At 46.2% G+C, this 26,240-nt stretch overlaps 1 protein-coding gene across 1 annotated transcript in view; it reads left to right on the forward strand.

Annotated features, from left to right (window-relative positions):
- Window positions 1–2,792: 2,792 nt before the first annotated feature.
- LOC119383299 (nocturnin) overlaps window positions 2,793–26,240 on the forward strand; it is a 55,084-nt gene continuing 31,636 nt past the window's right edge. The window contains exon 1 of the mRNA XM_037651367.1: window positions 2,793–3,175. Within this exon, the coding sequence (XP_037507295.1) occupies window positions 2,808–3,175 (368 nt within the window). The 5' untranslated portion in view covers window positions 2,793–2,807. The remainder of the gene's footprint in view (window positions 3,176–26,240) is intronic.

Raw genomic sequence — 26,240 nt, forward strand, 5'->3', positions numbered from 1 at the left:
GCTATACACTGAAGCATTATACTCGACCTCGGACGAATACATTAACGAAAGTTCCACATGATATTCACTAGCATTGCACCATAAAGAGCACTTTTGCTTTCGATAATACTGACGTATGTACTCTAACGTGAGGGCTGACATTACTTCGCACCATAAGTTACCCTTCAAACGCCTGTGTTGTCGACGTGCCTGGTAAGCCCACGATGTGCACACAGGCACATCACGTCGATCCACCTCGTAACGCTTGGCTCAAAGCCATAAAATACAGCATAGAAGTACTCGCTGACTGCTTCGCATGAAACCGATTCCCACAACGCCTGGAATCTGCCGAATTTTTATCTTAGCGGTGCGCAACTGTATATTTTGGCGGACTGCACATGATTATATATACCTACAGGGATATATTTAGGTGAAATTTTTGTATCGTATGCACAAAAATGTCTTAAAATCACTGTGTCATTGCATGAAGTTAGCGGATCAACCGAAAAACGCACGTTATTCAAGAGCCTCCGCGAAACTCTATTCGCGCTGAAGAAAAAGCGCGCTCGCATGCAAGCAGGAACAACGTGCAGCGCTGTGCGTTAGCCGTGAGACACGCTGCGGCTAAACGCCGGAGGCTTGTCAACACGATCCCGAAGTTCGGGAGCACAAACTGGAAGCACATCGCCCCTAAAGTTGATAGCCTTATTTGGTATATAGTATCCCAGCGTGTTGCTGTCGTATTAGCGCGACAGCGTTAAAGCGCTCGCTTCGCAGAAATTCCGGTGTGGGCGTCGGTGTCGGCGCCGTTGGTTGTGAGCGAAAAATTAGCGTTGTCCGTGACCGAAAAATCCAGGAAAATGCAAATAAAATAAACAATAAAAATGTTTGATTCGAGTGAGAATCGAACCCAGGCCTTCTGCGTGGCGAGCAGGTGTTCTACCCCAAAGCGATGCCATTGCTTGAAACAACTCCGAAAAAAAAAAAAAAAACGTTTTATGAATGTCCTGTAGTGGGAGGAGTCTCCTTAACGCATGTAATATTGCGTCAAAAGAGCATACATTCACGCCAGGCGTCAGAACATGATTAATTACGCAACGAGTGGGTGTTTTAAAGGACCGCCCATAGCAAAGCGCTCAGACATGTTTGATCATCATCGTCAGCAAAAGCATCAACAAAGTGAGCAGCTGCGTAGGTTCAGCGTGTTCCCTTAGGGACGCGTAGTGGGCCCTTTGCTGATTAGGAAAGGAATAATTATAGCGTAGTGGTCACTGTGCAAATGTACTTGCAGTAGGCATTCTAGGGTAGTTTGAAACGGCCATTGTTACGCGCACGGACGTTCGTTTCCTTGCAGCACGGTTGAGGCATGCACCGAGAACCGAAGCCAGGCTAGCATTTGAGAAGGCGATGCGCACGGGGCCTGATTACGCTATCGCGTTATATACTCTCGAAGGCGAAGCTCAAGCGTCCTCCAAATTTTTAATTGCTTCGCCATTCCTGTGAACCTGCGGATTTTTTTATTTTTTTTTACGACCGGTATTGGTGATCGTTAGGGGCCATGGCATGTGATCGAGTTTCTTGCTTCATGGCCTATAGTCAACGCTACTGCGGTGAAGTGCTAGAAGTTGGGGTCGTAAAGTCCGTATACAGACAGAGCAACTCGTCCAGGGGCGACCATACATCTGTCAATAATGCGATGTTGCCCATGGCTCCAATATCGCAAGCGTGCCTGTCTAGAGCTTATGGCCATGACATTCCGAAATGTCTTAGGTCTGGAGCACAATGGTAACCGTTACAAAAGGGGCGCCACTTACGAGGTTAGTCCAGCAAGTAACCTCACAATGCCAAGGACTCTTCGAGGGTGGACACTGTGGACCCGAAGGCCAACATTTATTGGTAGCGCCTTATCAAGGATGTAAACTCTTTTCCGAGTCGAATTAAGCCCCTGATTGAAACTAGCGGTACATTTATTGAATGAAATCCAGTAGATGAGCGTTGGCGGCATTCGTATGAGGTTTGGCTCGAGTGTGTTGAATTTCTAAAAGAACAGTGTTGTCCGGCCTGGCTCATGTGTCTTTCGCCGAGATATCTTTCGGATTCCATATAGGTCAACGAGTGCACCACAAAGATTAGAATAACAGAGCGCTGAGCTAGTTGGTATGTGATCATGTTAAAAGACTGGCCGTGTAAACACGGACGTGTGGCCGATGTGTTGCTATTGACGACCGTTTCGCGAGCCATTTCTGGAAAGTTAGATCCGGGATGGGCAGGGTGACCTCCCATTGTGCCGTAGCTCTGTTGTCTGATATGATACTTTTGAGATTTGGATTGCGTGTGAAGGGCTACAACGTGCGGAAAGAATCTCCCGCGCGGTCGCAGTGCGGTCACTGTGACGTTGGAAAATTGTTCGAGTAATTCTTACGTACTACTTAGGTAACACTTAAGGACCTTACAGGAAGCAATAAACCTCAAACTTCGGTGGCCAGACTGGGCTCATCCAACGACTTGTTGTGCGCTAACGCCACTTAATTGATCCCGAGTCGGTTTATCCGTCAGCGGGTGCACGGCGGCGACCGAAACCGGGTTTTTACCCCCTCAGGGGCGCGGTCGACATTTTTTTTTTTCCGCCTCGGTGGGAATAAGAGTCTGCGCACGTCCTGTCCTCTCAGCGGCGCGTGCGTGCGTGATCTGCCGAGCTGCATGAGTCTGATACAACAGAGGTTGGCCAACGCCTTTAGCGTGGCGAGCAGACTTGCTGAATGAGCGCGGCCGCCTCCTCTCTCGGCTCAGCCCCTTCCTTCTACGCGCAGTGTCAGTGCTGCGAGAGGATGCTCGGCGGCCTCACCAGCCTGGGCGGCGGTGGCACGGCCGGTGGCGGCGAGGCAGGCTTGCTTCTACTGCTTCGGGGTTTGGCCGAGAAAGGAGGAAGGGAAGGAGGAGGAGGCTGTTCTGCGGGTGGAACCACCGCACCGCTGCTGCTGCCCTGCTGCCGGCGCGACGCCTCAGGTCCCGGCGCCGCGGAAGAAGCAGTTCCGGCCCGTTTCTCAGAGAGCAGCGTCGTCAGTGAATCCGTCGATCCCGTCAGCGTCGGCCGCAGCGACCGCGAGATGCATCGTTGCGAGAGCGTCGGAAGACTGGACTTGGCCGCAGCGGGCAGCCTGCCGCCATCCAAGTCCCTGCTTCTCTACCTGGTCAGGTAAGACGAGAATAGCGCGGAGTCGACCTGCGGTGTCCGCTGCTTGTCGGAAGCGTTTTACTGCTGTGCCGTTGCGTGGGAGATACTGCAGGTAGCCCTTATGCTGGACGCCACTTCCGCGATTCGACAAATGGAGCTGCGGTCACTGAATTCAGCGGTTCCGCACGGCGCGATTGTTGTCGTGGTGTACACACTGCTTCAGCATAACTTGTCATGTCATGTGTGCCAGGAAAAGATGTATCTCTAGAAGGAGAGCAATTAGACAAACTTGTGCAGTAGAGGAGGTGGTTGAGGGGACTTTTTTTTTTCCTCCTTCGCTCGCACTGTGGCTCAATCAGTCCTGGAGCTTGACGTTAACTTGTATCCATTTTTTTTTTTTGCGTGAAGCACGTCCGTATCTTCATTTCCTTGAATATACACTGCAGGCGATGCACGCATATTCGCCATCAGACATGAGTGAGAGAATCTAAGGAAAGACACGGGGGTTAGCCAGACAAGTTTCGGGAAGATCATGTAACCTTCGAAGGGTGCACTCCATAGGCAGCTCGCATTGAGCCGTAGATAAAATTGCCCGATGTGCTGGAGTGTCCACGCATCGCTTCCTCTGGTACGGCTAACATTTACAAAAAAAAAAAAAGAAGAAAACAGCTCAGATGAGAACGCGCTGTAAACACACGCTCTGCTGTTTACATTGTTATCACCCTTGGACAAGGGTATAGGCAATGTCGCCGAAGCTTTCTTCCAGGAATTTAGCATCGGAAGATGATCACAAGGCCATAGCCTTTGTCACACAGCTCGCGCACATAGTTCACGTGCTGGTATTCATATTCGTGAACACGTCATTATATCGCCTGTGATCATCTGGATAAAATTAATTGTACGATGCCGGAAATATGTTGACAAACAGCACCTGCTACAAACAAGTGCGGCATGTGTCATGCATTGCAAGGACAAGCCGTGTCCTTGCAATTTGTCCACTACGTTTCCAAGATGCCACTCGTGAACTTCCTGGGTCCGTCCTTAGGATAATTTGAAGGAAGTATGCAAAAACACAGAAGGACATCAGTGACAACCATCATCTATTCAAGAAGCCAAAGAAAAGTCTGGGCCAGACATTTCACTGTATCTATGTCGAGCAACCTTCTCCTCTTCTGTTTATACGAAGAGAAGACAAAAAAAAACAAAAAAAAAGAGAAACGTGCTTATCTTGGAACCGGGTCCTACAGCTTCGGTTGCCTTCCATGGAATCTGATATGGTGCCCCTATTTCCCGCAATAACATGTGACACATCTCGTTTCCTGTACACAAATTTATTATGGAGGGGTATATAGAAAAAAATTCTAACAGGAGTTCGTTCACGCATGACATGGACCGGTGAGCCTATAAACCGGGACTGTTTGTATATGCAATAGGAAGTTTTCAAAACAACGTGCCAGCTGCCGTTTTGGAGATACAGGTGCGTTTTTGCCTCTGTGCAAGACTGAACTATCATAACTGACATATGCGACGACAACTGTTTCTGAACATGATACATGAGAATAAAAAATATTTGATCGTACATTCCATCTAAATTACATCAATATGCGCTCGCTTACAACTACAGATAAATTTAACTCCAGTACTGGGGTTAAGGTGAATTTAATAAGTGGTTAAGTTGGTATAGCCGCGAGCAATAGTGATCTCTCTAGAGTGGACTGCTCTCGTAACTGCGTGGTAGATGGCGTATAGAGATGCTGCGAATGGCACGCGTACTGCGATAATATGAACTGATTGTACATTCCTAGTTTCCAACCGTGCTGTTCTGTAACACAAACAACAACAAAGAAAGCAGTACGGGACATAGTGCGGAAGAAGGCTAAGAAAGCGAAAGCACAGAGAAAAGATGCTTAGAACGACAGAAAGTGCGGAGCTAGTTGGCAGGAATTCATAATGAAATAAGGTAAGGCGTGCAAACACGGACGCAAGAGAAGAGTACCAAATAACATGAACACCGGCATCTGTTTTGTTTGTTTCCGTTCTCTTGCAGGGGAGTAGCCAGAAATTTTTTTCGGGGGGGGGGGGGGGGGGGTTCAACCATACTTTATGTATGTTCGTGCGTGCGTTTGTATGTGTGCGTGTATATATACGCAAGCAAAACTGAAAAATATCGGGGGGGGGGGGGGTATGAGCCCCCCCAACCCCCCCCCCTTGGCTACGCCCCTGTTCTCTTGTGTTTGTGCCTGCCTTCTTTCATAGCAAGAGAAAGCGGATACCCTATATGCTAAACATATCTTGGCGCTCCAGTCGTCTGCAAAATACGTACGATTTAGTGTTGGCTCTTTATTTGCCGAGAGCGCTGCCTGAAGATTCTCTCTCTCCTGCATTTTTGCTTGTAACTGTAAAACGTTGGAGACTAAGAGGCCGGCATAGGACTCCCCCACCCCCATCCACTTTTTTTTCTCACACATAAAGCGTATTCTTGTAAATATCTATTTGCAGTTAACTAACAAAGCCTATAAAATTGACAGAAAGAATTATATAGGAATCACATAGATCTAGCTATGATTGGTGCAAAAGTGTTTGGATGTTCGTGCGGGCAGCACCTTCGAACTTCTTTATTAAGTGCTTATACGAAGCGCACGCAGCCTTAGAGTATGTATGCCTTCAGCCAAGGCAAGTGTTACCAACGCAGGCGAACGCTAACTCGAAAGGCTTCAGTTTCCTTTTTTTTTAACGTTATGGTGCAAACTTTTGCGTACTCACTACGGATAATATTCTGAACCATTACACTTCAGCAGCAGCATTTGTATAATGGCAGGTGAGACTCCGGTTCGCTTCGTAGAAAAGATGAAAATCACGACGAGAAGTTCCCTAACGTGGAATACGGCTTGGCGGGACATTTTTCATCTTAGACGCAGAATGACGCTTTTCTTTCTCCTTTCATTTGCGGTAACGAGCGGACGGGCGTTGTCGTGCACGAGGGTGTCATCCGCGCGCCTACGCCTTCATTACGGACATTCGCACCATGTTCTCGGAACTTGCGGCAAGAGTATTTTGTGACAGTCATTTCTTGCACATCCTCCACACTTATAGAACACGGACTTCCCTGGAAATAGGCGGCACCTTTTCTTCTTCTTCTTCTTCTCCAAGACATGCGTATTGCATATTGCATCTTGTACTACTACGTCAGACAGGAACGGCTACGCATGGCATGTGACGCCGATAGATGTAAGTCATAGTGAAGATGTTGCACAGAAATTTACGAAATACGAGCAGAGGCGCACGATTAGTAATTAACTTACTTCATCGTTAACAACTGTTTTGTCTTATGACCTGCTCGGCCTTGTACGTAACAGGAAAAAAAGTAAATGACGTGGTCGTCCCACGCTTAATTTTGTCGGCAGACGCTGCTGCTAACCTCTGCAACAAAGTCTGCTTTTCTTGTAATGCCTCTTCCGCGCCATGAACGAATGTGTCGGTGTACTTGTAACAATACCTTCTTTTCAATATTATGCCTACAGGTGGGCGCCAAAACCACGACTGATAATAAGCAGTCGTGTTTGTTTCTGCATGATCTATCCGCTTCAGTTCTCGTGCAGCAGTTTAAACAAGAAATCAAGCACAGCACACGCTCATCTTTTTTTCTTACGTTAATATGTTTCCCCTACATTTACAAAATACCGCTTCACTTTTGTGTGTCCGCGTCTCAAAAGGACAATGAGATGCGACGCTAATTACGTTTAAACTGATAATGCACGTATCCGAAACATTGTCTTCACTTCTATGGTTGAACAAGCTCCATTGTAAGAAAAAATTGAGTTCAGATATTTTATTTTGTATTCTCCGACCCGACCCCAGCGCCAGTACTTCAGTGTGCTCGTCACGAATACGGCTTGGTGCTGCTCGGCCAGCTGCCTCGGCGGACATATTTCAGTGGCGGCTAAATGCGAGAACACTCGGGTACTTAAATTAAGACGCTCGTTCGAGAACCGCGCAAGATGTTAAAATAATACGCAGTCCACCACCATACGACGTTCCTCGTAATTATATAATTTTGGCACGTAAAAACCCCGATTGTTTTCGTGGTGATGACGTCAGTGCGGCGTCAACAGATTTCGATGCACTTGCCCATACATGTGCATCCGCATGTGGGACATTTCCTCTCGAGAAAAGTTATCGAAACCTAACCAAATTGAGGGGCTATACGTTTCGATCATATTGCTCATTCGTTTCCCTTACAAGATTATCTCCCTGAGCGTTGTATATTTTACGGATAAACTGCCCATTAGAAAATACACGACTTCAAGCTGAGGGACGACTTCAGGCTACGGTGACCACTATGCCATTGTAGAATTTAATACTATGCACATGAGATCCTCTTTAGAATCTTTCTAAAGAGAAGAGAAACGCAGACACATCGCGCGTTTTAGAGTATGCGTGGCGCGATGCTCTCGTGAAGCGGTTACCCACAACAAATTGTTCAACACAGCTACGTAGCGTACAGGCCCGTAGCCAGGAATATTTTTCGGGGGGGGGGGGGGGGGGGGGCACTTGCTGAAAACATTGACTATTTGAGAAAAACACCTATTTTTATTATTTATTTTTGGTAAAAACAACTACTTCACCAAAATTCCGGGGGGGGGGGGGGGCTAGGGCCCCTGCCCCCCTGGCTACGGGCCTGGTAGCGTATATCGTTCAGGTGTAGTGCTGCAGCGATTGAAACGCCGTATAATCGGCCGGCACGGTGACCGTCGCTATTCTGCCCCTGCACCGATGAACGCTAAGGATGATCGCGTTGGGGAGCTGTCACAGTTAATTCGGGAACTATACGCTCTCGCTTTGATTGTGTACCACAATGAGCCAGCTTGGTGCTTCCAGCGCTCACCGGTCGTGCGAGAAAGTGCCAGCCCACTATGCAGGCCGACTGTCGCGTCTCGGGATGCGGCAGCGCTGTATGATATGCCTGCCCGGCCCCGAAAAACCAACAAGACGCGGAAAGCCCTCCACGCGACCTCAGACTGCACTGTCTGCGGGATCGGGTCACTTTTTTTTTTCACCATTTCACGGTAGCGACCCGGTTTACTATTTTCCTATCCCTGCATGATCGGCCCACTTTATAACCCGAGCAGACTTAGCGTGTATACGTTCCGATTCCTTGGAAAGAAGACACAATAATCTACGCTTTAAGTAAGAAATTACAATATTAAAAGCGCAATACTTGTTGCACTGAAGATAATTAGGTAATTGTCGCTCCAGCGCGTAATACTCCGCTGAAGAAACAAAAACACAAAAACGGTCGGCCACCGTCAGTGACGTATACCGATGGCAGAGTTAGGGCGAAAGAGCGCCGCATCCAGTTGAAAGCATACAACTGGTAACTAACTTGTGTTACGGAATTCGATAAGCGTATCTCTTGTAGCAAGCCTGTAGTCAGTATAGGCTTCGGCCATTGGAAGCTTCGTTTTATGGTAGTACGCGCACGTTTGTTGAGGGACAAACAATGTTAAGTGGGTCGTCGATGCGTGCTCTGTTTACCTACATTGAGAAACCGACGACGCTTTGCGAAAGCGAAATACTGCTGGCCCCTCGGATACGCTGCAAAGGGGGGTGGCGGGGCAGTGAAATGCGCGCCGGTGTTCTTGCGCTGGACTTCGTAATCTTGAAAGAAAGGAAAAAAAAAAGAAAATTGCAGTTGCATACACCGTGCTCTTACTAGCGTCTCGGTACACGATACGTCTTTTACGCAGTCAAATCGTCATATCCTTGCGTTTCGCGCAAAGTCTAGTCGCATAAACGCGTTCTCCTTCTCTTTAACCGCAGTGAATGCTCGCGAATCAATGCTTCGCTGTTGGTATCGCGAATGCGGTTCCTCCTTGCTACAGCGTCAACAATCTCACTTGTCTGAGCGCAACACGAGTTTCGAGTTATACGCTCCTCGCTAAAACAAAGAAAAAAAAAAACGAAATCGAATACAGAAAGTACAAACGTATTCCCTATAACACTCTTACACAATTCCGGTGTACTACATTCGCAGTGATGGCGACAGACTCAATGGCCGGTACGTTTTGACGGAACTCGTGTCGATGTTGTCGGCGCAAAGAAATCGTGCCGATGTCGACATTTCGTATACGTTCACTTCGTGCGTTTCGCATTATAGGCGTTCGGTATCATGAGCTTGACGTCAACCCACTGACAGCGGCAACTAACAGCTCCGACTGTTCGCTTCATCGGCGTGGTCGGCAAATTTAGAGCACGGAGGAGTGAAGCGCATATCCAATGTCCAATTGGGATGCACTACGCCAAATGTGGGGAACGAAGCTGTGTGCGGCAATTGTGTGCGTTGCATTTGGAGCAGATTGCAGTACATCGTGTAAATATATCGATCGCTAGATTCACGGGCTGTTCCCACCTTACTGTTAGCCTTCCTACATGAAGTAAATTTGTATGTGTATCTATGACACTGCGTTGTACTACGCCTAAGGGCAGGCTATCGAAATTAAAAAGAAAAATCGCTAGTTAATGCATCATTTTGAGGCGTAAATGTGTTTGTGGCTCACTTTCATCGTTGCATTTTAAGTCTCGGGATTTCACTACTTTTTGACAGCGCTCTCGTGTGTTCGCAATTTCAAACTCACTGCGTTGAATACCACGTGTGCAAAGTAGGTCGTCGCTTCACGCACTTCTTTTATAAGATGGCGTGCTATTATAGGCTTCTGTATAGGGTATATTACAGTGCTTCCTGAAGCGATCAACATCTGTTCCTTTTTCGAACCCGTTGGGCTATGTGTCGGCTTGGGACCGGTTGTCAACACTTGGTCCGAAGCGAACACGAAGACGAGAAAAAGCAAACAAGCAACCATCAGCTGTTTATTGCGATATCCTATACAGCATCATCGTTGTCGAAAACTTTGACAGCAACCGAATTCGCAGCGAACGCTCGCACAAGCTCGTGTAGGATCCTGCGTTTAATTACAACACCAAAAACAAACAAATTGCAGGAAAATAAAAGTGGGTCACGGCGCTCTCAGAAACGGCTACCGGAAGGGGCCAAACGTGTGCCTGTTCCGGGGTAAAAGGGAACAGAAAGGGTGCTGTGAAGAGAGAGAGAGAGAGAAATAATGGCGGCGTACTATGTTTGTAAACATAGGCGAGAAGAGGTTACGAGGATCGTCTTCCCGATAATTGCCAGTTCCGGCTAAGCGCCCATCGAGAACACGGGGGTCTGAGACGACGCGCATTTAAGCACTTAGCGCTCGACTACCTTCTCATCAGCTGCTACTTCAGAGCAGGTAGCAGCGGTAAAGCAGTTCGCACTGTATACCTTCGCGTGGGGGCACCGCTCCGTTTCTAGTTCAGTAGGTGCGCCGACAGGAGGGTAAGGAAAAACAAACCATAAACGACAAGCGGCTACGAGGAAATCATTTCCGGCCAATCTTGCCCGGTGGCTTTTGTTCTTGGCCCAGATTACGTAATTTATCCGGTTCGACGGACGACGATCTTCAATGCGAAACGAGCCCCGCGAGCAAGCGCGCAACAGCGGCACGGCTGTAACGACGAGGCGTGCCGGGGCGTGCGGCCACTGAGGAGTCGATGAGACGCTTATAAGAGGTACTTGATATCCCCCCCCCTCCTCCTGCCCTCGGCCGACCCACTCCGACTATGTTGCAACATTATGCACGTACATTAATACACGGGCACACCTTTGGTTGGGTCGCTCGTTAGGAAGTTGGTTAATTGGTACAGAGAGATCTTCAGTGGATACTGCAAGAGACTGTTCCTGGCCAGACGCTCATTGAGTTCTTCCGGTGCTCGACCGGGCGTGCGACCGGCCTCTGTCGGAAGAAAGAATTCATGGTAAAAGCAGCGGAACAAGACGGCAACACGAGGCGAAGAGCGACATTGGACAGGCGCTGAACTAGCAACTGTCAGGCTTATTACACAGAAAGGAATAAATGCAAGTAGTTCGACTGCACGCGCACCCTCACATTTACAGATACTCGTCACATTTTTCAAGGAGGCTGCTTTCACGACCATGGGGATGGATGGATGGGGCGGAAATGCGAAGATCATGGTTGTTCTTAATGTGACGAGATTATATGATTTCACGTGACCTTTGATCCACGCACCTCAAGATGACATGCGATGCTATGAAGCAAAGGTTTACAACCACATGAGCGATAACGAGATCACAAGTGCGAAGTAGGTGCACCCTGTAAATTGTTGTGCTGGCGGAGCCTCTCGTGAAGGCAAGCGCCAGCCTGTCCAATATATCTCTTACCACAAAACGCGATGTTATAAACAACATCACCTACGCATATATACACAACTAATGTGATGATTGGCGGAGCACAGACATTCTTTCGTGACTGCCCTGTCTTCTTCCCATCTATTGCGACACAGGCCCTTCTAACTTTTCCGCGAGCAGAAAAAAAAAAGCTACATTGACGTCAATGCCCTTAGCTATCTTCATGAGCCGATGTGAAAACCCGCGAACGCATGGGATTACTGCAAGATTCTTAGGGCTTATCGTATATCAGAAGAAAGAATTCTACGACACCGACATGAATTAGCATTGTACGAGAAAGCTGTGTAAGCTTTACTGCACTCGCTGCGTGGCGTCGACTTGTGCGAACATCTATGAATAGAAGAATCTTCCTGTTTCTTTTTTTTTTTTTTTTGAGTCTGTCTGTTTTTCATCTTCCCAGCACTTGTTTTCTCAACACATCGCAGGGGCAGCAAACCGGAAACTCGGGTATGGTTAATGTCCCGGCCTTTCTCATTTCTGTCTCTCCCTCTCCGGATGACAAAACCGGCACGCGGAATTAAACAAGCACATTCTAAGTTAACTTATGCATATAGAGGTCAGTGTTCTAAACAAAAGCGACGATGTTTGCTTGCTCATGCCAATTCAGGAGGACATTTCATGCATGCCCTTCAGTCAGTCAGGCTAGGTCGGCAAAAAATGTGGAGCTCGCTCAGACTCACTCATAAAATATATTTTGCCCTTCGGGCTCGCTCGGACTCAGACTCACCAAACTTTTTCTCAACCGGACTCACTCGGACTCAAACTCACCAAAATATTACTCACTCGGACTCGCTCAAACTCAGACTCACGCCTCGATGTGAGTCCGAGTGAGTCTAGTGAGTCGACTCATGGGTCCGTTAGCGGATAATTAGCTTTTTCGACCATGGTATTTAATACCGATATCTCGCATAATCGATGCTCTACTTGGCCCCATTTGATCTCGTACCTTTATATACGAGTTACCAGTGGTCCCAATCCAGTAAAGTAATTACATTTTTATTGAAAGGGAGGACTCACACGAGATATTTATATGAAGAACATTCCGTGAAAGGGTTTGCGAGCTGCGGTCAAGGCATCTCCCCCCCCCCCCCTCCCTTCGTAACTCATGCCTCAGATCAATCATTATTGAGCTGGCGTATGGACACTAGTGCGCTAAAGTATGTGTGAGTAGACGTGAGTATAGACGTAAGTCGATGTAAGGCTGATAGTAATGCTGAAGTTGAGTAGATAGGACCATAGATCGGCAAACATTGTGGCGCTCACCCAGACTCACTCATGAAATATATTTGGCGCTTAGGGCTCACTCGGACTCAGACTCACCCAAATTTTCCTGAACCAGACTGACTCGGACTCAGACTCACTAAACTTTTTCTCAACCGGACACACTCGGACTCAGACTCACCAAAATATTACTCACCCAGGCTCACTCAGACTCAGAATCACGGCTCGAACTGAGTCTGGGTGAGTCGGCTGCTGCATTTAACTAGTAAAAACAAAATCAGCAATTGACGATCAAGATATTACGGAAGAAAAACAAGCAATAAAAAAGAAATAAGCCACTGAAGGCCAATGTGACTTCGGCCATGTAAATTCTAGAAAAGCTGAAGCGATGAAAAGGTTACAAAAACGGTAAAAAAGACAGAGAGTGAAGGACGGAGAAAGGAGGAAATGTGGACCGGAGGAACTATATGAGGAACAGAGGGCGCATTGAATACACTATAAGAAGTTTAGTTTAAAGATTTAACCGCTGTTTGAGATGTACAGAAACGAAACCATGGATAAACTCCAGCATGATGCTCTATACGGTTAAAATTATTTATGCTTTGCGCATTCACTGGCGTCCAGACCATCCATCCTGACCGCGACGGCCGCCTGCATTTCGATGTGGACGAAATCCAAGAACTCTCGGGCTCTTTTTATTACTATTACTTTGAAGGTTGCCCCGAGGCATAACATAGTTCTCACACCACCACAAAGGGAGCTTCCCATGTGGAGGAATAAGTTTGCTTCGCGCACAAGATCTAGTAGGACTGGTGGAACGGTCCATATGGATCTAATTTCGCAAGTCGAGAGGACGATCCGAACGAGGACCAGTTGCTCTCTGTTCGCGATGCACTTGCTGTCTAGACCCGGGCACAACCAAAGCAAGTGCTCCATGTCCAATGCAGTGATAGAAGTACCACAAGATGGGCACGTGAATCCATACCGCAGCACGGCAGTGCTGCGACCAGTCGGCGGTCATTAGCTATAGTGCGACCCCAACGCGAATTCTCCGAAGCGCCACCTCCTCCAAGCGAGTGAGCCTGCCAGGAAGGCCGGAGCTACACGGAGGTACACATGAATGCTCGTGTCATGCGCCGGATACATTCCTTTCGGCGAAGCAGTTTTCCGCAAGCATCTCCGTAGAATTGCGGCAGTTGGTGCGATATGACGGGCGATCGGCTGCACTCTAAGAAAAAAAAAAAAGAATATGTGTTACTCTTTAGTTAGACACGCTAACTCTATTTTGGGACCCACGACTCTCCGACGAGAGCGTAATGGTCTTCAAAGAGAGTTCATATGTGTCTCTTTAACGATTAATATACGTGGCATGTCCGGGGCTCACAAAATAACTATTTTTTCGTTCTTGGGATGTGTTAGAATATGCCTCCAACTGACGGTTCGTGTTCTTGAATTTAGGTACACGCTAACCAACCCCAGGTGGTCAAAAATCAATTAGGAGTCCCTCACTGCAGCGTGCCTCACCATGAGATTGTGGCTTATGGCAGTTTAATATAATTGCACGTGTGTTACTTATGCAAGCGTCATCCGTTTGCGCGAATGTTGGTATAGGCGTGCTAACACGGCGTATCGGAATATAGGCTGGTTTCTTGGTAGTGGAATATCTTCCTTACGTCGCTAGTTGATATAACAACAAGCAGAGAGAGAGAGAGAGAGGCGAGAGAAGTGCGATCAGCTGCCATGATTCAAACCACTGTTGTGATATTTTGAGGCCAAGGCTCGCTCCACACGGTTCAGGGCTGCGATAAGATCGTGATCCATTTTTACGCGCTGTTTTCATTTTCTTCCTTCTCCTTTATTGCCTCATAGAGTAGACCAAATAGACTAATGAGTCACGAATGTCCTTGAGAGCTTGAGTTGTTTATATAGGCTTCACGCTAACGTTAACTTTTCTGCTTAATTAAGCGGCGTCGCACTGTCCTTGGCTCAGGGTGACGCATGCGTGCCAGTTTAGCAGGCAGGCAAATAATTTACAAAAATATATGCATATCTGTACAGTTGAGCGAAGGGCAGAGGCGTCATATGATAAAGTGGTAGTAATCGTCTTGCCTTGCGCCTGACGCCTAAACTATGTGGGATGTTTTATTTTTTTAGGCAACGCATATTCTTTTTATAAAACTGTTATGACAGCGAGACTCCTATCGCTTCGCACACGAACTCCACGTCGAGGCGGAAATACTTTGCTGCAGATAATTAGTACTTTAATAAAAAGTTGGTTAATTAACATTTGAAGTATTCACTTGAGGGCAATTGTTCATACGAGAAAGTTGTAGGGCATCGCAATTTATTGCATATCCATGTTTTTTATAGATCTCAAAAGTTGAACGTAACTTGAGATATTCATCATCGAATTGTGATGGCGATATGAAAACCAACCACGCCCGGCGCGCAGGAAACTAGGCCTCTCTGTTACGCCAGACCACCCGCTACAAGGAAGACAGCGTGAGCCAGAAAAACGTTGAAGAGGTAGAGAAACATGACACGACTATACTGCTTCGACAATTTCATGCCGCGAAAAGACTGCAGGACGTGAACATAACGCAGAAGCGAGGGAAACACCGGCAGTACGGCACACGGTACCGCATGAACTGCCTTACAGTCCATCTGTCAATATATACTCAATACGACTTTGCGTGACTACACCCCGCGAAAATGTCTCTCCCTCCACGTACGCACCACAAGGAAAGAGACGCGGTCGTGTACACCGCGTATAGTTAGATGAGAAGAAGCGATGCGCGCCGGGGGGGGGGGGGGGGGGGGGGGCACCATTCTGACTAACCGTTCTTTCTCTCCCTCTCTGTGGCGCATTTATATTTTCTGGCAAGCACGGGCACATGCGTTTTGGCTTTCTTCTTTCATCCATCGTCGCCGCTAAGATGTCCGCCAGCCGTGACTTTTCCGCCGACTACTTCAAGGAAGCGCTTGCAGCAGATTGATGGGCCCTTCGACCTCTGTGAGCTCCCGGCAAGCAACGCCGCGGTCTCGGAGGCTCAAGACGAGTCGATACAAGTCTGGCATGCACGCTCGCGTAGGGTCACGCGGGTCCTTTTTGAGATCGTGTCCTCGGACCCATGGCGCAAACGTGGGCGCGTGCCGCGGCCGACTTCTTGTGGGGCAGCGTCGCGTCGTTCCTCTGCAGGACAAGTCTGTACCAGAGGTAAGCTCTTTCCCGTAGCAAGGTGCAACGAGACCATATACCAGGGCTGGCGATTAACGCCCCTCTTGAGTGATTGAGTGCGGTTGCCGAGGGTAAAAAGCGCATTGACATGCGACTTGGCAAACACCACCGCTCTGTTCGGTTTCGCTCTTCCCGAGTCCCCGATATCCAGCTTGGCATATTCGTTAAGAGTTGCATGCCACAGGAGAGTAGTTTTTACGCGAAAACGTCAAAAGTTTCGGGAAGAATCAAACGAATGTAAAAATTACATAACACACTAAGGTTGTATGAAAGGTTGCCTTGAAGCAAGTACCAAGTTCTCAACAACTATACAAGTGTGCCTATGTGGTGCGACAACGCTCAATAAAGGATGCTTGTAGAGGGAAGAACGAAACGAGTGGCGAGAAAGAGGCGTGACGCAGGTTATTGTAACGGGCCTTTCCATAAGGACGGTTTGTCGTAGTTGTTCTTGTTCACCTTCAACTGTGGCTCACACCCACTGTGGGGGATTGGCCAAGAATTGAGTGGTTTTATAAAATGTTATAGTACTTTAGAAGGGAGGTTACAGAATAGAAACATTACAAATTTGATAGGAAATTTTGGCGCTCGATCAAATATGTAAAAAAATAGTAATAATAAAATAAAATAAATCAATGCCCTAATTTTTAAAATGTATACCTGTGTCGACACAGAAGGATAATATAGATTAGCTAGTTAACCGATTGGTTTCATCGAGGTAATCCCTCAATGCCACGCAAACCTTCGCATTGGAGAACCCAGAAATAGAGGCTCCACAATACAATATCACAGGCACAGATAAATTTATTCCAATAGCACGTAAAGGTGTTCCCAGAAGAGTTTTCGTGCTGTAGTATATCGCCTGCAGGACAGAAAGAAATGATCAATAGTTTCCAGCTCACCACAGAATGCGTACAGTGGAGAAGGTGCCTGAGCAGGCCTGTGTTGATAGAAATTTAGCTTCGGTACACGACAGCGCAGCCTCGTAATTGACACTTCCAGTTTACGGGTTTGACAAAATGACCTCCGCCAGGGATATAATAAGTGCCGATATTCTGTGGAACTTGTCAGTGCTGTGTCTGCGAAGGCTTCCATAATGCTACGCCTGCGAAATCGCGCAGCCGTCACATAAGCGGATGTCGGAAAATAAGGTAAAATCGGTCCACTGATCGAGGACATTCGCTAAAGAATCGGCAAGATGAGCAACTCATCGTTCGCAGCAGGGCCTTCGTACTAGAATATGTAGGTTACACAAATTTCTTTGCGGTAGGCGTGCGTCTTGGGATATGTAACGTTTCACTTCCTGACCAGCATAGCACCCAACGAAATCTAACTAAACCAACAGACAGCGAAGCCAAGGGAGGCCTATAGTGAACATTATTTGTAATTTTTAACTGCAGTGTAGTCATTATGACATAAATGGAAAGAAATTCAAATGGATGAAAAGACAACTTGCCACCGGCAGTAGGCACTGAACCTTCAACCTTCGACTAACGCGTCCGATGCTCTACTACACACACAATTACCCAATATTGTAAACACGTAAATACCAAGTAAGGTGGATGGGAAGACGACCACCGCTGTAGCTCAATTGGTAGAACATCGGACGTGTTATCCGAAGGTTGCAGGTTCGGTGCCTACTGGCGGCAAGTTGTCTTTTCATCCACTTCAATTTATATCCATTTATGACATAATTACTTCACTGCAGTAAAAAAAATCTACAAATTATGTCCCCTGTTGCTCCTTCGCTTCATTATCTATCGGTTTAAGTAGGTTGCGGCTAAACAAAAAAAAAAAAGGGCCCTTGATCCATTGTATCTTTCGTTCGCTCATCAAAATTACAACACATTTTGTACATGTCATGGTAATGGCATAGCTTTCTGACGCACGCTCTAAGATATAACATGTGATGAAATGCATGCTGGCTTCCCCATTATTATGATCGTCGGTGGCGCCGGGACTGATGAACGTCGGTGCTGAGGCACCTGTAGGTTTAATCGCTGGTACCGTGCCCATCATATAGTTCAGTGTAAGTTGCTCACACCTGCTAAAGACGCCCAGCGAATAGCAGTGTTGCATGTCGATGAAATTAGTTCACGAATACGTGTTCGATGATACCTGACCAATACCATGGGCTGTACAATTGTTCGTGGATTGCCTCTGCATCTTCGCTAATAATTATCTTTTGAAGACATCGTCTTCCTATCTTTCTTCCATCTGCGTTCTGTAACGAGCTACGATGTGTTACGCCCGACTTCTGTCAAAAAAAAAAGAAAGAAATAGTAAGGAAACAAAAGAACTATATAAAGATAGGCGAAAGAAGTACACAAGCGAACCACAAATAACACGAACGTCATGTGTTTGCGTTGCCTTGTTCTGTTGTCTTGTTTACCTGTTTGCACAGCTTACTTTCTTGCATGCATGAATCTCAACCAACAAGCTTAACTTCACGTAGCTCCAAAACATGCAGAAATAAAACGTTGCAAGATAAAAATTCAGTGATGTATATAAAAAAATAAAAATAGCAAACACAACGCGGCAGTGAGTACTCGAAAAGATTTACACAATCAACAATGACTTCTTTCAATCTTAATCGAGTGAGTGAATTGTCTGCCAATCTTTTATTCTTTTTTTTAATTTTCATTGTCCTTGGATAGCAGACCTATATTGGCACATACCCAATCTAGGCTAACGGCCATCAATGGGGTGGTCCAAAATAATATTAAATAGGTTGCCTCTCCTTGTTGGCGTTCTCGTTTTAATCATTCTTATCTTGACGTCAAGTTTTTCGTTTTTCCAACGATTACTCAAGTCCCTTCGCTTTGTGTAAACGTGGGCTCAGAAGCCGATGACGTAAGAGAAATTACGCAACTGCCTTGAGGTGAGGCCTTTCACAGCTACACCTTACACGAGTTTCACGCGTTTAGGCTAAATGTAGAGCCCTAGGAACTGAGCAGCGATGTTCCTTTAAACAGCTATATCTGCCGCTGTAAAAGTATCGCCATCGTTCTTTTGCTGCGCTATACTGATACACCAGAGAAAAACGAACAGACAAGCCTGATGTGTGCTCAAATATGTGTCTATATGTTGTGTCAGATATGTTGCGCTTATTATATGTGGCTTGTCTATTTGTTTTGTCCTGGTGCATCAGTATAGAGCAACAAAAGAACAATGCCTCACCAAGCCCTCGTAGATTTATTGAGGTATCACCAGTTGTATCACCACTTCTAACTTCTAAGCGCGTTACGGTATCACTTTTCTTTCTCATTGGAAAAGAGAGCGCGCATCATAACTTGGTTTATGTTATTATATTTGAACAAAACGTCACTGCATATCTGCTAATCAACGCCGTTTCTCCAGGTCAAGTCAGAAGCATTCATGCAGTAACAATAATAACTATAGGTTTAAGCTAGAAAGAGCAAGGAAGGGATAGGCAGAGTGGTCAACGAGAATAGCGTCCGGTTTCGCTACCCGGCAATGAGGGTAAGAAAATAAGGAATACAAGGAGAAACAGAGGAAGAGGGTGAGCGCTGCACGCGTACGGAACGACCTACGGAAAGTATACAGCCCCAGAGGCCGGTGTTTCACAAAAACAAAAAAACAAAAAAAAAACAAAAAAAACGAAAGCTAGATATCGCGCCGGAGAACATGGGTGGTGAAGGCAAACTTTAGAATGTAATTGTACCGCATAGTGCACGATGGAGTAATTGAATTAGGCGCTATAATATAGTTGCCGGACGAGCACATTTGACCGTATTCAGCGATTTAGACAGTTGTTGCTATATTTACCTTGACTGCGTTGCCCTTCATACACATGGCTCTACGGCTACGACTTGAGTGTTAAATGTGTGCATAACAAAGAGAGAAGTCATGGAATACGGTAGGCCTTATTCCTAAACACAAAGAGCAGACCATATATAAAACATATATACTGCTCCACTCGGCAAGACTCTTCGTATCACTTCGCCGCAATTCACTACGTGCGTGCAGCGAAGCACAACGTGTAGGAGCGAATGGAGCTGATTAGAAGCTAGTTGGTTCCACATTGTCTCAGATAATCGGGTGGCAACGTACGGAGACGCATTTACGTGAACACGCAACACAGAGCACTAACTAACAAATATTCATTTCAGATGGTTTTGTCTTAATTACGTATGTACATGGGCACAGGCGTGCGCAGGGTCGAGTCCGAAAGACAACATGCTTCACAAAGGATGAAAAAGTGAAAATGAAGTGACGACACGCTTCTCACAATGACCTGCCTTCGGTCCTCAGCTTTCTGGGAGTAAACAATGACGGAAGCGGTCTGACTGACTAATTGTATGAGGCAGACTATGCCCCCCCCCCCCCCCCTTGTGTGCAATTATGTCCATGGTTAACGCAACCGTTACGCGAAGAAGGGTCTTACAGGTGCACTGTACACGCGCATATAAAGTAACATTCGCAGTCCAATTAGTATTTTCTTTGCTACTTTGTTTGTATGCGCTGAATTTCTTTGGACGGCAGATTTATTGATCGGACGCTGACGCACTCTCCTGCACGTGCGTGCGCCACCTATATGCTTCGGTAATAGCTATTCATTATATATTTTTTATATTTGTTATGCAAACGCGCATGCGCACAAACACACAAAGAAAGCGCACCGGTTTGGAGTTATATTTCCGGAAGACTGGAATATGACCGCATTGTTCGCAAAGACGAGGAATCATGAATGTAAGACGCGAAGCACCGTGTTACAGCGGGACTTTGAAGGCGACGAAAAGACTGCTGCTCTTGCACGCGAGGCGTCAACATGTTTTCTAAAAGTAAGAGCTCGTAAGATTTATCAGAACAGCAATGATATAATCCACAATCACTTCAGGACGATCCAGAAGATTCCACATCAAGCACGTATGGTCCACGGACTTCCTCGAGAACAAGCGACGCTGTTGCATACCGCATCAGACTGGGCGATGCACTCCCCCGCTATGTGCCTTCTGCGGTAACGTTGGCGACATTGAGCCTTTCATTTGGCTTTGCCCGCAGTTTGACAGGGAAAGGGCAACGACGGCCCACAGCCTGCAAAGGCGTTGTGCACCGGACATTTGAAGATGTCGTTTTTTCCTGAAGGGCCCGCGGCTATATACGAGGAGGAGTGTGCAAAGAATTTTGATCTCCTTCCTGCGAGGAACTGGCCCGTTTAACACGTGGTGACAGACTCCTACAATTCAAAATATGCTCATGGGGAACAATTACGGGATATGTAACCACTGCCACTATCACTAACTCACTGCAAAAGAGTTTATTGCTTCGTTTATAAGCATTTACCCCTTCAAGTATCAAACGCAATGTGACTTGCAACTTTACGAACAGCCTTACAACTTTATGAACATTCCATTGCCACTTCGCAAAACCTCGCTGAAGCGGCATGAAGACCTCAAAAACAAAGTTGCGAACATTCAGTTTTCCACATAATAGTAATTATTTTTTATTGTCGTTCTGACTAAATCGCGAGGTCTTTCGCCTGCTGTTGCTTCCACTTCTCTCTCTTTTCTCTCTCTCTCTACTTCCTGCCACAATTTACTGGCATAGAGCGGCGCGCTTTCGCCATAGTATGTCATTCGCCCCCATATTTATTTCTTTTTTGACCTTAATTGGTGTTCTGTCGAAATGGAAAGGAACGTGTTCATTCCGTGAACAATCGATGCGCGACGTTCGCAATCTGCTGCGCTTTGCACGCCATCCTGTTCCAGCTGAGATCATTCGTTCCCGTAGCTGGTGGCGATGAGGAGTCACGTTTGGATGAATCACACACAGGAGTTCCAACAGAGTTAGATGAGCCGTAATTGGTGCAATGACGAAACAAAGCGCAAACGACGACGCACAAGGAGATAGGCACGCGATACTGAAACGCGCTCGAAAAGAAAATCGAAGGACACTTTGCAAATTCCAAAGTGTGTTCGGCGAACGCGTGTGGCCATTCGACTGACTATGCCATGGTATTGGGGGAATCCACATACTAGGGCACTGCTGCAACGAGACGTCTGACGAAGGAGCGTTGCCCATGGGCGTCCGGAGGGGGGTGCAAGGGGGGGGGGGGCGCCCCCCTTGGAATTTCAGATCATTTTCTATGCAGTAGTAATAAGCTACACAGCCTGATTAGCACACTCAGGTCCCACATATTCGTGTGAAACATCCTGCAGGATTGTCGCTTCGCACGTTACACACAACCAGGGCTGGGCAAAGATACTTTGAAATTGTATCGCGATACGATACAAGATACTCGGGCAAGAAGTATTTTAGATACAGGTACAAGATACTCGCGGAATAATTGTATCCGATACGATACTTACCAATTGTATCTTAAGATACTTCGATATATTTGCAAATTTGCTGTTATATAACTATATAATGAAGCACCAAAGGCATATGCAGATATGTGTTTACTTGAAAATTTCTCAACTGCGTCCAGCTTTGCTTAATTTTAACAAAATACCTTTTCGTATCACAAGATATATATGTGGACAAACTTTCTTGCTCAAGGCGCATTATTTTCATTTCTAGACGACTTATTGGGATTTGTTTGGCTGCTTAACATGACAGCTCTTTAACTGCTGCGCTGTAAGTTGTTTTTGCTTGACACTTCTGTAGTTTATTGGTGCCGGTGCTCTACTTGGCGACCAGCTAGCTGGTTACCATCTACTTGCAAGTGCCTTCGCACGATGGCGCATATGCCGCTGTGCAGTTTTACCTTGTCCGCAAGCGTATTGTTTTCGTAATAGCGCATCCACCGACAGGTGTACAGCAGTAACAACGTTGGTAGCGGTATTGTTTGTGACGCATCGTGCAAAGGACGGTGAACTACATAGTCGGCGCTCACAGTTATTTGAGGACATAAAACTGCAGTGATTTTTCATATTTTACTTATCTGCTGGCGTAAGGCGTTCGTTAGCAACATATTCACTAATGTGCAATCTTTTACCATTTGTTCTCCGGGAGAACCTGAGCCGCCAGGAAACGTCTCAGACGTATTCTAGCGGCTCAAAACGCCGCAGGTTATCACTGCAATTCACACTATTGCCACTTCTAGCTCTGCTTACATGCGGATTTGTAACAATAAGAATACTTTAAGGTGACCTAAAAAAGGAAAACGAATATATTTAAGTCAAATAGCAAGGTGGTTCCGTATTAAACAATCAAAGTGAATAAGTATACAGGGTGTTTCACTTAATAGAACCCAATATTAAAAAAAAACAAGTGGTTAACCGCCGCTGAATGAAACCAAATGTATTTGGTTTGCCGTCACGTGGCACTCGTTATGGTATGTTTTGTACTAAGCTTAACTGGTTAATTAAATAAGGCAAATTATGCGACATTACGACATTTTAAATATTTACTTTAGGGGCAACTGCGCTGCGACACATCATAGAGCGAATTTAAAAACGACCGACTCAATTTTTTTGGCAGCGTACATGCTGCGTGGTGAATGTTTTCGGGATTTTAGAGAAAGCCCACGAAATATGAAATAAAACCACGTTCGCAGACAGTTAAAAAATAAGAATAAAGCTGAGAACGTATTTTAGCAGCAGGTTACAAAAGACATATTACAATAAACAGATGGACGAAAAACTATGCAGAGGACTAGGTAATGTATGGGATGTAAACGGAAGACAGTAAAGAGAGCACTTGTGCTAACAATCAAGTTATCATTAAAATAACTTTTCGAATAATTTAGCAGGAAGAACAAAGACAAAGTACGTCCAAATATTTCCTGTTACGTAAATGCATGTTCTACTGCATCTAACGTCAGCACCGATAGTGAGACGGTTGTTAGAACCTCCTTTGCATGTAAGTCGGTCTCATCGTACTATGTAAGTCAAGCTTGCATCCACAACATCTTTCAAATCGCTGATGTGTGAAAGGCGCGAGACGCAAAGCAGTCCCATTCTTGCATTCTTGAGACATTGCGACGATGCATGACGCAAGCAAACTATTAGCAAACATCATGCAAGCAAACTATTATTTCCATACTCACTTAATGGTGTCACCCTTCGCACAGCAACTCAGTATGAATATTTAGGGCTTTTAATATCATCTGACCTCAAGTGGACTGCGCATGTACATCAGGTGACGAAAAAGGCAATGAACAAGTTGTTTTTTTCTAAAACGGACGCTACGTTACGCTACCACAGATACGAAGCGCTTATCTTACATGACTTTTATAAGACCGATGCTGGAATATGCGAATATAGTGTGGTTTCCTTCAACAAATACTGACATAGCTATGCTCGAGAGCGTACAGCGCAAGGCGGTAAGATTCATCGTTAACCGCTATAAGCGAACGGATTTCCCTTCCGAGCTTCTGCACCGAGCAGAGCTACCTACGCTCCGCGATAGAGCAAAAATACATCGGTTGAAGTTTTTTTTTACCAATTGTTGAATGGTCACTTTAAAACTAATGCCTCCGCCTTCACTGGTATAAAAGAAAAAGGGAAAGTGCGCCAAAAACACGACCTGATCTTCAAAGAATATTTATGCCAAAACAATGCCTTCCGTTTTTCATTTTTCCCTCGCGTAAGAGAATGGAATGCGCTTGACTCAGCTACTGTAGCACAGCCAACACTTCAAAAATTTCTAGAAAGTGTTGAAAATCCCATGTCGGTGCTCCCGAGTTATATGTGCTAACCTACTTGTGTACGGGTGAAAGCATTTACACTCTAACGTTTTGTTTTATCTTGTTCTTCTTTTGGTTTTGTAGGCAATGTATTGCTATGCTTGTATGTTGTATACATTAGTGATTCCCATGATCGCGACGCTTGCACGTTATGATGTCGTTACTCTTGTGTGCGTTTTACTCTTATGTGCCCTTTTTGTATTGCCATGGCATTACCTTGCTTGTATAATGTTTGTATATTTTCCACTCCTGTAATAACCCTCAAGGAGGGTTGACAATATTCTGTAAATAAAATAAAATAAAAATAAGACGAACTTCGATAGCGACAGTATAACGGCATCAGAATTTGTGCGAAAGACGCCGCACGCATTGGAGTACGCAGCAGAGTGCAGGGTCTATGAACAAGGGTCATGACATCAACACAACTAAAAAGAAAAAAAAAACATCTAGAAAAAAAGGTAGGCTGCACGTAGACGTTCGCACGCTTGTTTTTGTCGCGATTTCTCGAGCGCCATCGCGTGACTGCTCCACCAATAGGGACGCCTAAACATCGTCGCCTGTGCTCGCTTGAGCGCTCTGGCGGAAATATACAAGAATGTTACTGTCGTTAGCTTTATTCAGGTGGCTTAGTGGCAGCAATATCAGCTTGAGAACCGGATTTCCGGTCGACGTTTATTTTTTCGCGCGGTGGTGTTTCTATAGCAGTATCTTGTATCTTAAGATACACGATACATTATTGAATGCATCGGAAATACAGATACAGATACTCGTTTTGCAAGACGTATCGCGATACAGATACAAGATACCCAAAGAGTATCTAAAATAGTATTGAAGATACATGTATCTTCGATACTGCCCAGCACTGCACACAACTACTGACTAGTCTTGCCGGTCATGTCACGGTAGTGAAAGAAAGGCTGCCTGTGTTGGATGCCCTCCCCCCACTTGCGGATGCACCCCCCTGCAAAAAGTTCTGCGGACGCCCTTGGCGTTGCCGCGCGCGCCGCTGTGCCATCACGTGACTGCTGAGAGAGTGCGAGGGGGCACGGACGGACGCCGCCGCCGCATTGCGCAACAGTTGCGCAACCCGCGTTGGAAGGAGCGCTACTGTTGCGCGTTGACGGACGGACGCCGTCGCTGGACGCCGCCGCCGCGTTGCACAACAGTTGTGCAACGCGGCGGAAGGAAGGAGACACGCGCAACTGTTGCTATTCGCCGCTGTGCCATCACGTGATTGCTGAGAGAGTGATTGCGAGGGGGAGAAGCCACAGCTGGCACCGTTCCAGGGCACGGACGGACGCCGCGAGCATGGGATATTAAAGGCTTTCGCCCTAAAAGACGGTACATTCAGTATAACTTGACAAATAAGACGGCTGCATGTACGACTATCGAAAAAAATTAATCGAATGCCAATTTATTTTTATAAGTGAACATGTGTGTGTGTGTGTGTGTGTGTGTGTGTGTGTGTGTGTGTGTGTGTGTGTGTGTGTGTGTGTGTGTGTGTGTGTGTGTGTGTGTGTGTGTGTGTGTGTACGTTGGCATCATGCGCAGTGGCCGCTACTCCTTACGTAGGAAACAGCCCGGCCTATGCAGATAGTCCCGCTTAAAGCAAACAGATGAAGATGCAAGAGAAACATAAAAAAACAAATATTCGCCTGTTTTGACAAACGCA

The sequence above is a fragment of the Rhipicephalus sanguineus genome, chromosome 2 (genome assembly GCF_013339695.2).
Source record: "Rhipicephalus sanguineus isolate Rsan-2018 chromosome 2, BIME_Rsan_1.4, whole genome shotgun sequence".
In the NCBI taxonomy this organism is placed as follows: domain Eukaryota; kingdom Metazoa; phylum Arthropoda; class Arachnida; order Ixodida; family Ixodidae; genus Rhipicephalus; species Rhipicephalus sanguineus.